The 12,049-nt window shown below is 43.0% G+C and overlaps 1 protein-coding gene across 2 annotated transcripts in view; it reads left to right on the top strand.

Moving 5' to 3' along the window:
- The window catches only part of CAMK1D (calcium/calmodulin dependent protein kinase ID), a 262,311-nt gene that overhangs the window by 215,535 nt on the left and 34,727 nt on the right, over positions 1-12,049 (top strand). For both annotated transcript variants that reach the window (XM_025202299.1, XM_025202300.1), the window contains exon 6: positions 1,902-1,977. In XM_025202299.1, the coding sequence (XP_025058084.1) occupies positions 1,902-1,977 (76 nt within the window). The remainder of the gene's footprint in view (positions 1-1,901; positions 1,978-12,049) is intronic.

Below are 12,049 nucleotides of genomic sequence, written 5' to 3'. Positions count from 1 at the left end.
AAGTCGGCGTAAGTCACCATATTTACTGTGCAGTACAGGCATGCACTTGTAGACACGCTCTCGTACTGCACAGTAATTTCGGTTACTGCGCAGTAATTGTTCATGTGTAGATGCGCCCTGTGTGTAGCTTTCCCTTCTCTAAAATGGGGTGAATGATTGGTTACCTCAGAAATGGACTGCAAGGGTTCAATAGTTTTTGTGTTTGAAGATCAGAGCACTGCAAAGAATACATGCTAAATGGAAGTATGAATAGTAACAACATTGCAAGAGAAGGGTCATAATCATGTGATTTTTATATAGTGGCCAAAGCCTGCCAAGCATCTCTCAAATGGGAATATCATGTATCCTGTGTTACAGGACGGCGTGAAGCTTACTTCTTCCTAACCTACAAGGACCTTCCTCATTTCACTTCAAGCTATAGTTCTGCTCTCATTTTGTCCTTTGTTTCTCCCAGTCATCTTGCCCTACAAGCCAGTCTTGGCTTCATGTCTTCTTTCTCCTGTCCTCTGCATAAGAATTAGCCTGCTGAGTACCTCGTCTCCCCTTAAATTCGTTCTTTTAAACCTACCCATTGCTCTTCCTTAATCATTTCCACTACATTTCCCTCTAGGTTTGTCGTCTGTTTTTTTGTCTTTTTTGACTCTTAGCTCTTTGGGTCTGGGATTCTTCATGCACCAGATACATTTTCAGCAACTGTATAAGGGCAAGATTTGAATATGCTCGATCACCTCAAGTAACCCCTTACTCTTTGATAGTACCATTGACCTAGATGGGATTATCTCTCACTATTAATAATTTTGCCAGAACCTAGTCAACCGTTTTTTGTTGGGTTTTTTTTTTGTGGGGGGGGGTTGTTGGGTTTTTTGATGTTCAAACTCCTAAGATGTTGAAAAAGCTGGTGCTTATTTAAACCCAGGTCAACTTTTGAAATGTCATGAGCAATGATTTTTGCATTACTATGGGCATCTTTCTTTGAAAACTTAAAAGCTTATTTACATGAAAAAGATTAGAGTCATGGTGTTTTAAAATTCAGTGTCAAGTATTTGAAAATGACAGATCCTAGCATATAATTCTTCAGACTTTCATGAAGAAAACTTGACTTTTTAAACTTCTAGTGATTTAAAAAGCAAAACAAAACCCTCCATCATTTGAATAAATGCCCAACCCCTGAATTTCAGGAAAAATTCAAGATACAGTGGCTAAAAGCTTTAGATGTAAAGAAGGCTCAGTTCCTTTGTATGTGTGTCTAGCTGTAATTCCTAGCCCTTTTTCTTTCTCTCTCTTCTATTGTGGTATCCTTGCTCCCTGAGACAGAAGGGCAAGCAGCTCCCTCTGACACCAGCAACCATGACGCTTCATTAGTCAGCTTGTAGGAGGTAGGGCGACAGCTGTCTAGCTTTCATCCCTCTCCTGGAGACTTTAGCTTATCAGCTTGGCAACACACTGCACTTGTTTTGAGATGCTTCCTGAAGTCTTCTGTTTGGGAATTTGATGCCAAGTTGCCTCAGTAAATGTGCATCTGAGAAATTGGACAACACTGCCTCATTTTTCTTTGAGTTACTCCGAGCTCTTTTGACAGGAAGCTGATGGCTCTATAAGCTTTCTAGTCTTTTATATTTTTTTGTATTTGTTTTTTCCATCTCTGTCAGCAAATGATGAATTTAGCATTATGAATCACACTTCTCAGAAATGTATACACTCGTTCTGCTCGTGTGTGGCCTGACTCTGGTGGGTGCTGAGCATGTCCCAGTCCTCTGAGCTCTCACGGAAAGTGGCAGGCACTACACGGAACCGGGCTAATAAGAGTCTAGCTTTCATGAATGACTGTTGAGTCCTACGTTAGCTGCATTCACTGCATTTTGTTTTTATAACATTTAGCTGTATGATTTTCTTTTTCTCAGCTCCTGAAGTCTTGGCCCAGAAGCCCTACAGTAAAGCAGTGGACTGTTGGTCCATCGGGGTCATTGCTTACATTCTGTAAGTATTTATTAATTTCTTAATCATAAAACTGTTAATTTATAACATGCACCCTCCACTGGGCTGCGTAGTTCCTCCAGGCAATGGGCATTCATCTCTACTATCTGAGGACCACAGCAGTTTGAACCACAGACAGGCCCTCCACTTATGCGAAGGCTGCTGTCTCAGCTGGTTCAACTGGATTGAAGCAGGGTCCTTTAGAACTAAAAGTATGCATGCGACACAGAGGCACCAATTGTTGGCCATCCCATATGTACACAGTGTGCGTACACGTGAATTTTAATGCCCTCTTACATGCCCAGCTGCCGTCATGTACACAGATGTCAGGATGAAGTGGCTGCAGGCATTCTCTTCTTAGGGGTTTCTCAGGAGGGCCTGTAAACTTAATTCACATCTCTGTGGACTGTATCCTTTTCTGCAAGGTGAATGGGGAAAAAAACTGGCCTCTGATGACAAAGAAGGAAAAGTATGGATGAGGAAAGAGCCCTCAAGGGTGCTTTCCTAGCTCCCAATATTTTTTTTCCATTGCTAACATGACCTTTTGACTAAATTTTACATTCTTGAAAATAATGAAAATGAAAAAAATGAAAACAAACTGAAATGAAGCTATTTTTTTGGCAGCTTTTGGATTTTAGATATTAATGAAAGCATTTCAACAAAAATGAAAACTTTCTGTCAACATTTGTCATTCCATTCTTTAATCCTCCCTATGCTCAGGTCATCAGGGTGAGGTGAACTGAATATTGCATAATCTCTTTTTATTGATTGTCAGATATCGAATTCAAGGCTAAGACCTTGCTCATATAATTAAAACCTTGCTCATGTAACTGACCTTAGTGGTGCTTCAGATGACAGTAAGGATTGGTTGAATGAGGAAGGTAAGTGATACCACTGTGTTGAGCCATAGACAGTGTTGCTGCAAAGTATCCCCTTACTCCATAGGAGCTGAACATCCAGAACCAACCCTCGCATTAGTTCTACCGCATGGAACTCCAGTGTATAAGAACTGAGAATTTAAACCAATGCTTTCACCACATTTGTTGTCCTGTGTATGTTTAGGGAGCAATACCACAGTTCTGGGATGTGAACTTCCAACATCTAGCATGGCAGAGTAAGGTGCTATCCCTATTCCCAGCTAGCCCAACTTGTACATTTAGGCTAGGGACAGACATTACACATAAACCAGTTTAAATTATCAGAAACTGATTTAAACTTGTAACAGAACATAACTTCAGTGTATATAAACCAGTTTCAAAATGGCCGAAACTGGTTTAATTTGAACCTGGTTGACTGTAGTATCAGACCTGATTTGGGTCAAACCAGTTTATGCAGTGTCTGTCCCAGAACCTTTCCTAGTTTAAGTTAAACTAGAGTCTCCCAGCATCCCACATGCTTTGCAGCCTTGGGCTGGGCTGTGCTCTCTGCTTCAGAGACCAGAGATGGCCCTGTTTCTCTGCTCCCTAGCTGGAGCTCCAGCAGAGGCTGCAGGCACAGCAGGGCCCGCCTTGCTTTCCCCTGCCCCACCTACCTTCTCTGCTCAAACAGGGATCCCCCACTCCTCCCCTCCCATCTCCCACAGCATGGACCCCAGCCCCACAGACCCTAGGCATGTGGTATGCTAGCTAATGCTGAATGGTGTCTATGTGGGTGTGTCTCCAGTTTCACTGGGACAGGCAGACAGAACAGTGTCTGCTTAGGACTTTTTGGAGCTAATCAACAAGTCACTTGGTAATGTCTCTCTGTTCCTTCCTTGGAAAAAGTTGTTTAAGAAAAGCTTAACTAATGAGAAAGGCATTGTTTTGTTGTTGGTCTGATAAACACTGTGTTATCAGCCCCTTGCTAGCTCCCTCGCCTGTCAGCTTTGCAGACAGTATGAAGGTCTGAGGTATGAAGGCATAGGTATGGCAACACTCCTGCCCCTTGAGAAGCAAGTGGGAAAAATCCTGGGACAGTGCAGGCAGAGTTGGGGTTTAGACCCCTCCCTAATCAGAGTGTCCTGCTGGGGCCTGGCCATGCCCCTGCTCAGCTCAGCAGTACGGAAGGGGAGGGAGGGCTGCTCTAGCACCCCTCAGCTTCTAGCTGGAGCCACTGCAGGCATGTGCCTGCATTTCTTCAGTCCAGAGAGAATGTCTGTATAGCTGCAAACCGATTCAGCCTAGGCAGGTTAGACTAACCTGCAAAGATTGAGTCAATTCAGGCTTAGGATTTTTGAATGTCTGTCCCTAGCCCTAAGGCATGTCCACTCATGCCAATTTAAGCATTAGCCATTTTTAAGGTGCATTAAGGGCATAGGTCTATATGTGCATGCCCTTAATGCACTTTAAAAATGGTGATTTTAGGCTATGCATGCCTAAATTTGATACTCGATTTTGCAAATACCTAAAGCACCTTAACGCACGTGTAGACATGCTAAGGCACGTTAATGCTCCGTGTATCGACTGACTTGGGACTAACTTTAGCCTTAGCGCATTCACTTGTAGATACATGCCTAAATCACCTTAATGTGCATTAGGCAAATGCACATTGAATTTAGGCATGCATAAAAGCACACATAGACATGCCCATTGTGTAGATTACATTGTAAGCCCTAACATAATAGTTTTTCTGCAAAGAGGTATAGGAGGTGGTACGTGATCCTGAAAAGGATACAGCTCCAATTTCACCCCTTTTTTTGTCTTCCTTAAAGGATAGTCCATTTTCTGCCCCACAAAGTGAAAGGGGTTAGAGGTTGAGAGAGAATCTGAGAACCTATCACCTAATCTAGTTTAGCATAATCTAGTTTTGTCAACATAAATGCACATATAACACAACGGGGCACCAATGGGTGCTGTTGAAAGCTGCCCTGGGTGCCTGAGCATATGACATTAACCTTAAGTAGCAGGCCCATAGGGAAGAGAAGGGACCTACTACTCGTATTATTTGAGGGAGATTAGCGTAAGTGGTGGGTGTCTGTTTTATTGGAGCATAAGCATTCTAGGAGCAGCAACCTTTGTGTGTATGTGATTTAAATAATAACCAAGGATGTTGTCTGTAGCATTAAATTGTTTACATCAGCTGGCATTGTACCGCATCAGAGCCTTTGAAATGCATTTAAGCTGCTGCTGTTGAAGCTGCTCAGATTGACCAAAGGGGCATAGCAAACATGACAAACTTATTTTCTTTGTATAGAGAAGTGGGGAATGGCCTTGCTGCTATCAACTGTAACAAAAAACAAAGTAATATCTTGTGATGTTTATACTTACAGTGGGTTTTACCTTTTTTTTTTCTTTTTACCCAACTGCCGGTTCTACAAGACTTCAGCAAAAACCCCAAAAAACTCCGCTGCTACAGCATCAAATTGTTCCTACTTTGTTCCTTTTCCCTTTGTGCAAACATTTTATGGCCTGTCAACATGAGTAACTTTTTCATGATGCAGTACAGCTATTTTTGTCAGCACAGTGTCTAACTGCTGTATAATCCATTGCTGTGTAATGTTCGTTATTTGTCTGTCACCTGTATTTATTTTACTCTTGAGCATAAATTTTAGGGGGTGTTTTCCCCAATGCCACCCAAACGACTTTATTTTGTTTTAAAGGAGTACTGGAGTTCCAGTTTTTAAACAGTAACCCCCTCTCACCCCAGTAACGTCAAATTTATGAGTACTTTGCCACCCTGCATGAATGTCAGCAAAGTTCTCATCCAAAAACCTTGCAGGGGGCTGGATTACCCTTGGGGCAATCTTTAACAGTAGCAAGAGGCAAATGAATTTTGCATGTAGAATCAAATTCAGCAGCGCTATGTAAGACATTAGATCAGTTCCTGGCAAGAGCACTGGGAGAGTGGGAGCAGAGCCTTTGCAGAGCAGGGTGGACATCATCAAAAGGCTGCCGGGTTTATGTAGGAATAAATTTGACGAAGAATGCTTTGCATTTGAAAGCTCATCTAAGTCTCTCTCAACCATGCAGTTGGTCTAATAAAAGCTATCACCCACACAAATCCTTCCGCTTACAGGAATCACGTCACTTTCTGATGTTCCTTGAAAAAGGAATAGTTTTACACCTGCAAACATGGGTCCACAACATATTGCTGAATGAAGCAGTCCTTCTCGTGTGCTTTCTTTAAGGTCTGAGTCTTTCACTTACTAGCAGAGGGGTAGTCTGCCGAGGTTGCTCCTACTCATTTCTAAGTCAAGTCCTCCATCCTGCCTGACCTAAGTGTGAAACTTCATAATGGCCCTGTGTCACAAGCAGCTCATAAACTTCCTCATGCTAGATGGTAGGAAACTCAGTTTCCTTGGAGAACAGTTTTTTTCCCATGCCCAGGCTTGTCCACTGCTAGCTTCCCCGTCTATGTTAGAGTTCACTGTTGAGCGTTCAGTATGGAAACCTTCAACTGTCCATCGAATTGCACAGTAGTGGGGCTGGTTGTAGCTGCCTGATTGTGCAGAGGTAAAATGATTCATCTCTATTCAGCCATGGCACATCCACCAGAATGTTTTTTTCCAGTGGTGACGTCCATGTTTTGCTAGTGGGTTTTACGCTACGAGATACCTCAGAAGATAGTCTGTTTTATTATTAGCTGTATCTGAAGGCAGGAGCCCAGCTGGTGGAGACTGAACCACAATGTGCCCTCTAGCCTTGGATAATGAATACATCCTCCCAGTGATCTGTGTATATCTGTTGGATGGAAGGTTTCAATTCTGCCCTTGAGACATGACTCAAACAGTGTTATCAACTCTCTTCCTACATTAGCAAAGCTACATTTTCTGCCAGCCCCAGTTCAGCAGTATTTCCTTTTGTTTTCAAAGTCAGTTAGTGGTTTAGCTTTACAAGCAAGAGGCTTACACAGCCCTCAGGCCTTAAAACACCATTGGCCCTCCTGGGAATCCTCTGCCCTTTAGGGTAAAATCCATTTAATAACAGTAAGTTCCTATAAAAAGACCACTTCCTCCTAGCAAGACAAGTGGTATCTAAAAACTACCTATAGTTGTTTGTAGGTAGCTAATGGAGCTAGCCTGTGTAGCAAAGATAGGTGTGTTCAGTTGAAAATACTGCTGGCTTTTTGATACTGCAGTGATGGGCACAGTATTAATGGCTTCACTGGATATGTGGACTAGAAAATGACCCGCTAAGGTCATACTTTTAAGTATTGGGGCATAAGCAGTCTGGAGGAGCATAGGTTTATATAAGTGCCTGAGCCCACGGGGAGTCCAGATCAGGGGCTGAGGGTCATAACCAGGGAGTCTGAGTCATGTTCCTAGTCTGTAGCAATACCTATGTCCATAGTTGAAGTCAGGAGTCAGGGTACCCACACAACATGATAAGCAGGAGCAAAGTCCTAGGGTCTGAGGCAGGGGCTTATGTACCAAGCCCAGTCTCCTACAGGCAGTTAGCTTAACCCTTGCAGCTGATGCCACTCTGATACCAGGTGGTGCCACTGAACATGCAGATGGCCTTCTAATACTACAAGTAAGATGACAGTTAAAGATAAATGGTCACAATCTGACTGTAGTGCATTGCTCTCATTCTTTCAGTATATCTATCTTGAATAGGCAGAGGATACTGCTGTATTTGCAACAGCAAAATGATTCCAGTGACTGACACTGATGTTACACACTGGTTAACCAGCCAGACTTTCAGTTCCACCTGTTGTGTGTGCTGAGGCACAGGATTCGAAGTGCTAGTAACTGCTGTGCAGGACAGAAAACATTTCTCTGAGTCTTTTTCTTCAGCAAACCACTGTCTTTCCATTTAAAAAATGGCAGCTGAGGAGAATTCAATACAAAAGCAGAGCATAAATGAAAAATAGTTTATTGTTAATGACTTGATGGCTTCCAAACACAAAATACAGTATCTCATTGATGCTCTTGAGTTTATGGGGAAAAAATTAACTACTTCTGATGCACCACTGTTCTTGATGAATACTTGTCTATAAAATAGACATGGGCATATATGTATAGGTTCGCAAATATGTAAACCCGAGATGAAAAGATGTCTTAAGAAATAATATCCTTGTTTCAGTGCTAACCACTAAGGCTTCTTTTTAATTGCATACAGATTCAAAAGTCTGCACCGCTAGAGTTTTTATCAAAAACTCATTTTGTATGAAAAGTCATTGCTCACACAAGCACTAATTATAGCAGCTCGAAACTTCCTGTTATTTCAGTTATAACATTTTGCAATTTGAAACAGCCTCATTGTGTAGCTCAGATTTCCACTCATTTATTTACAAGGTAGTTTTGGTATATATTTGATTTAAAGAAAAAGAAGAAAAGCAAAAAACTCCATCAAATCCCTATCAGATGGGTTTGGGCCCACATGAACAAGCTCATGAATGCCAGGTGGCTAAACTTCTGTTCCTTCACATACCTATATATGGAGAAGATTAAGTTAATGGAAGCAAAAAATAGAAAATGTCATTCTAAAGTTGGAAAACAGCCCTAGGCTACAGCATGTTCTGCTTCAGCCTCTGATTATTTATATTTAGTATGTCATGTCCCTTCTGTGTTAGCTTTATTACATTTTGCCTTGATTTCTTTTGTAGCTGTGTTGAGGGTAGCATCATTATTGCTTTATTGTTTTCATAATATTCCATATGTAGCATAGCTGTGGAAGGCAGTCTCTTTTCCAAAGACCTTGTAGTCTTTTTTGGTTTTGATGTTGAGATTTTTTTTTTGTTTTATGTGCTCATGAAATAACCTACACTTGCATATGACTGAAAGACTACAAAATGTAACAAACCAATGTCCGGGAAATATTTTCCACTATCACAGGCCATGTCTACACGTGCATTTATGCGGTTTTTAGACCAGCATCTATACATGTAGGCATTACAGTGCAGTAACGCTGGGTGTACAACGACTTGGGAATAAAGTTACTTCCAAGTCAGCCCACACAAACAGGGTTACTGCGCAATAAGGTGTCTACACATGCCTTACTGCGCAGTAACTACTTGGGAGTAAATTTGTTACTTGCATCATGCAGGTAGTAAATTTACTCCCGAATTGGCATAAGTCACCATAGTTACTGCGCAGCACGGGTGTGCACTGCACAGTAATTTTCAGCTACTGTGCAGTAGCTTAAGTTACTTCACAGTAACGGTGCACGTGTAGTCACGGCCACTGAGATGCAGCCATCCAATGGAAGAAAGGTGAGGGGTGTTCAGTAACGTCCACCATCATGGCCCAATGGTTTAAGACAGGTAGCAAAGAACTATATATCCAGGTCAAATTGCAGAGGTAATTAGTGTTGGCAGAATGTCAGTACCAATGCTAGGATTTACCAAACTGCCAGACTTAAGCCCTGAGAAAATGCAATCTCTTCTTAGGCCTCCAGTGGCTTTGTTACATGTTTATTAGCTTGTCCAGGGTTCTTGATGCTACCATTGCATGGGCCCTACTATTCAACTGGAGAGCAGCACTGTTGGCAAAAACAAGTGTCCATGCTCAAAATGAGGGAAAAAATAAATAAATATGTGTGTGTGTATGTGTGTGTGTGTGTGTGTGTGTGTGTGAGTGTGTGTGTGTGTGTAGTTCAGCCATATAAATAGCACTTGGACAACATCCCACGCTTTGGCATTTGTGGAAATTGAGATATTCACTATTATATCATTTAAAAAATGTGTATGTTTTACCCCCATCCCTCCTGCACTTCAAGTTATGCACTGGCCATATTCATGAGCTATTTAGAGACCCTTCCCTAGGCAGCAGCACCACCCATATGGGATGGGAACTCTCATGGCCTTTTGTTTTTGTTGTGTTTGTTTGTCTGGTAATGAAATATGTACATTAAGCAGGCCCCTACTGTGCTTTCTCCAGGACATCTGAAAACGTGTCTCTCTTTTGCATGCCCAGCTGTTTTTCTCTTATCTGCATCAGGTTTTTTTTATAAGGGCTGGAAAGTCTGGGAATAGTAGGTACAGGGAAAATTTGTGTCTGATATGACAAGACCCTTAAATATTCCCAAAAGTGTTTATTTTTTTGATGCACCAGCAAGAAAATTATGCCAACTAATAGTTGATTGCAAGTCCCACAGGAAGATCTAGGGCTTTTCGCACTGAAGAGAGATTGTTTATTTTTACTTTTTGCATACCGAAAGAAAGAGAGCAGAACCCTCTGGTAGGGAGTCGTTTTCTTCACACAGGATGTTCCCAACGAGCCAAATCTAAGTTAATTGCATTTTGATTCAATAGGGATCAAAGGAAAACTCAGTGAGGATGTTGAATTTGGCCTGGTCAGTTGAAATCCACAAGAGGTTATTGCAGTTACAGGTGGGATGTTGGGCCAGTTTGGGACTGTGGACACAGCCCTTAAAACAAGTCCATACACAGTGTAAAATCCAAACTCATTCCTGGGCTTTGGCTGTATTAACCAAGAAATTAACAATAAGACAATTTAGACCATGCTTTCTACCCAAGCTTGGCTACTCTTGGGGTTCCTGTCTCAGGGCCACCATGCCCTGACTTTACATCATCTTTCCCTAGAAATCTGCTCCCATCTCCCATGTGTCCAAGTACCAGTATTGAATCATTTGCCTCACCTGTTCTAAGAAAAATTGGCCCCTGATATCAGGGTGGAGTATTTTAGGTGCATGAAGCCAGCTAGTTACAGACACTCTCACAATGTCACCAGGCAGGGAGGGTGACTCAGTGGCTATTTACATTAGCAGGTTCTGTTGCATTGGATGATAGTAGTCCTTAGAAAATGTTATTGTCAGGACCGATTAATGCTATCTAATCTGTTGGAAACATAGGATTATAGGAAAGTAGGGCTGGAAAGGACCTCCTGAGGTCATCTAGGGCAGTCCACTGCGCAAGGCCATCAGTGCTTGCTACTTGAAGCCACACACAATGGCAAGTTAGGGGTTGAAATCCAGGAAACAATATATCCACAAGTCTGCTAAGAAATGTGCTAACAAAGAAGGAGAGGCTTTTTATCTGGTTAACTAGCAAACTCACTGTCCTCTAGTGGGAGACTCCTGACAGCCATGTTAGAGCACTCACCCAAGGGTCACACACCATGTCATGTTCTTGCACTAGTGTTGGGAGGAAAGTACAAAGTACAGTACTCGCCATCCTGCACTCCATTCCTTCCTCTCTTTTGTATGCCTTTCCCTTGCTCTGAACGTCCCCGGTCCTGTGCTCGCCTGTGGGGATGCAGCCTACCTCGATAGGAAGGGGAAGAAAATTCTCCTCTTCACGTTCCACAGGAGAATGGCTATAGGGGCCTGCTTGAGCCCATAGATTCATAGATTGTAGAGTCAGAAGGGACCACAATGGATCATCGTGTCCGACCCCCTGCCCCTGGCAGGAAAGAGGACCGAGGTCAGATGACCCCAGCCAGTTGACTATCTAGCCTCCTCTTGAAGACCTCCAAGCTAGGTGATGGCACCACCTCTCTTGGAAGCCCATTCCAGATCCTGGCCACCCTTACTGTGAAAAATGTCTTCCTAATGTCTAACCTAAATCCACTCTCAACTAGTTTACACCCGTTATTCCTAGGCACTCCCTGGGTCGCCTTAGTAAACAGTGCTTCCCCTATTCCCCGTTGCCCTCCCTTAATAAATGTATAGGCAGCCACAAGATCTCCCCTCAGCCGTCTCTTGTGAAGGCTGAAGAGATTCAGCTCTCTCACCCCCCCCCCATAGGGTCTTTCCCGAAGGCCACTAATCATGTGAGTGGCCCTCCTCTGGACCCTCTCCAGATTCTCTGCATCCCTCTTGAAGTGCGGCGCCCAAAACTGGACACAGTACTCCAACTGCGGCCTGACCAGTGCCGCATAGAGGGGGAGCATCACCTCCTTTGATCTATTAGTCATGCACCTGCTAATGCACGACAAGGTACGATTGGCCTTGTTGAGGGCCTCATTACATCGCCGGCTCATGTTCATCTTGGAGTCAGTTATGACTCCAAGATCCCTCTCTGCCTCCAAGCTGCTGAGAAGGACACTCCCCAGCCTATAGGTGTGCTGGGGGTTCCTCCTTCACAGGTGGAGTACCTTACATTTATCTTTATTAAATTGCATCCTGTTTCTCTCTGCCCATTGATCCAACCTGTACAGGTCAGCCTGAATCTGCTCCCTGCCCTCCGGTGTACT

Source organism: Alligator sinensis, unplaced genomic scaffold (assembly GCF_000455745.1).
Source record: "Alligator sinensis unplaced genomic scaffold, ASM45574v1 scaffold1216_1, whole genome shotgun sequence".
Lineage (NCBI taxonomy): Eukaryota > Metazoa > Chordata > Crocodylia > Alligatoridae > Alligator > Alligator sinensis.
Note: the sequence above shows the minus strand (reverse complement) of the source record. Positions and strands in the feature narration are given on the sequence as shown.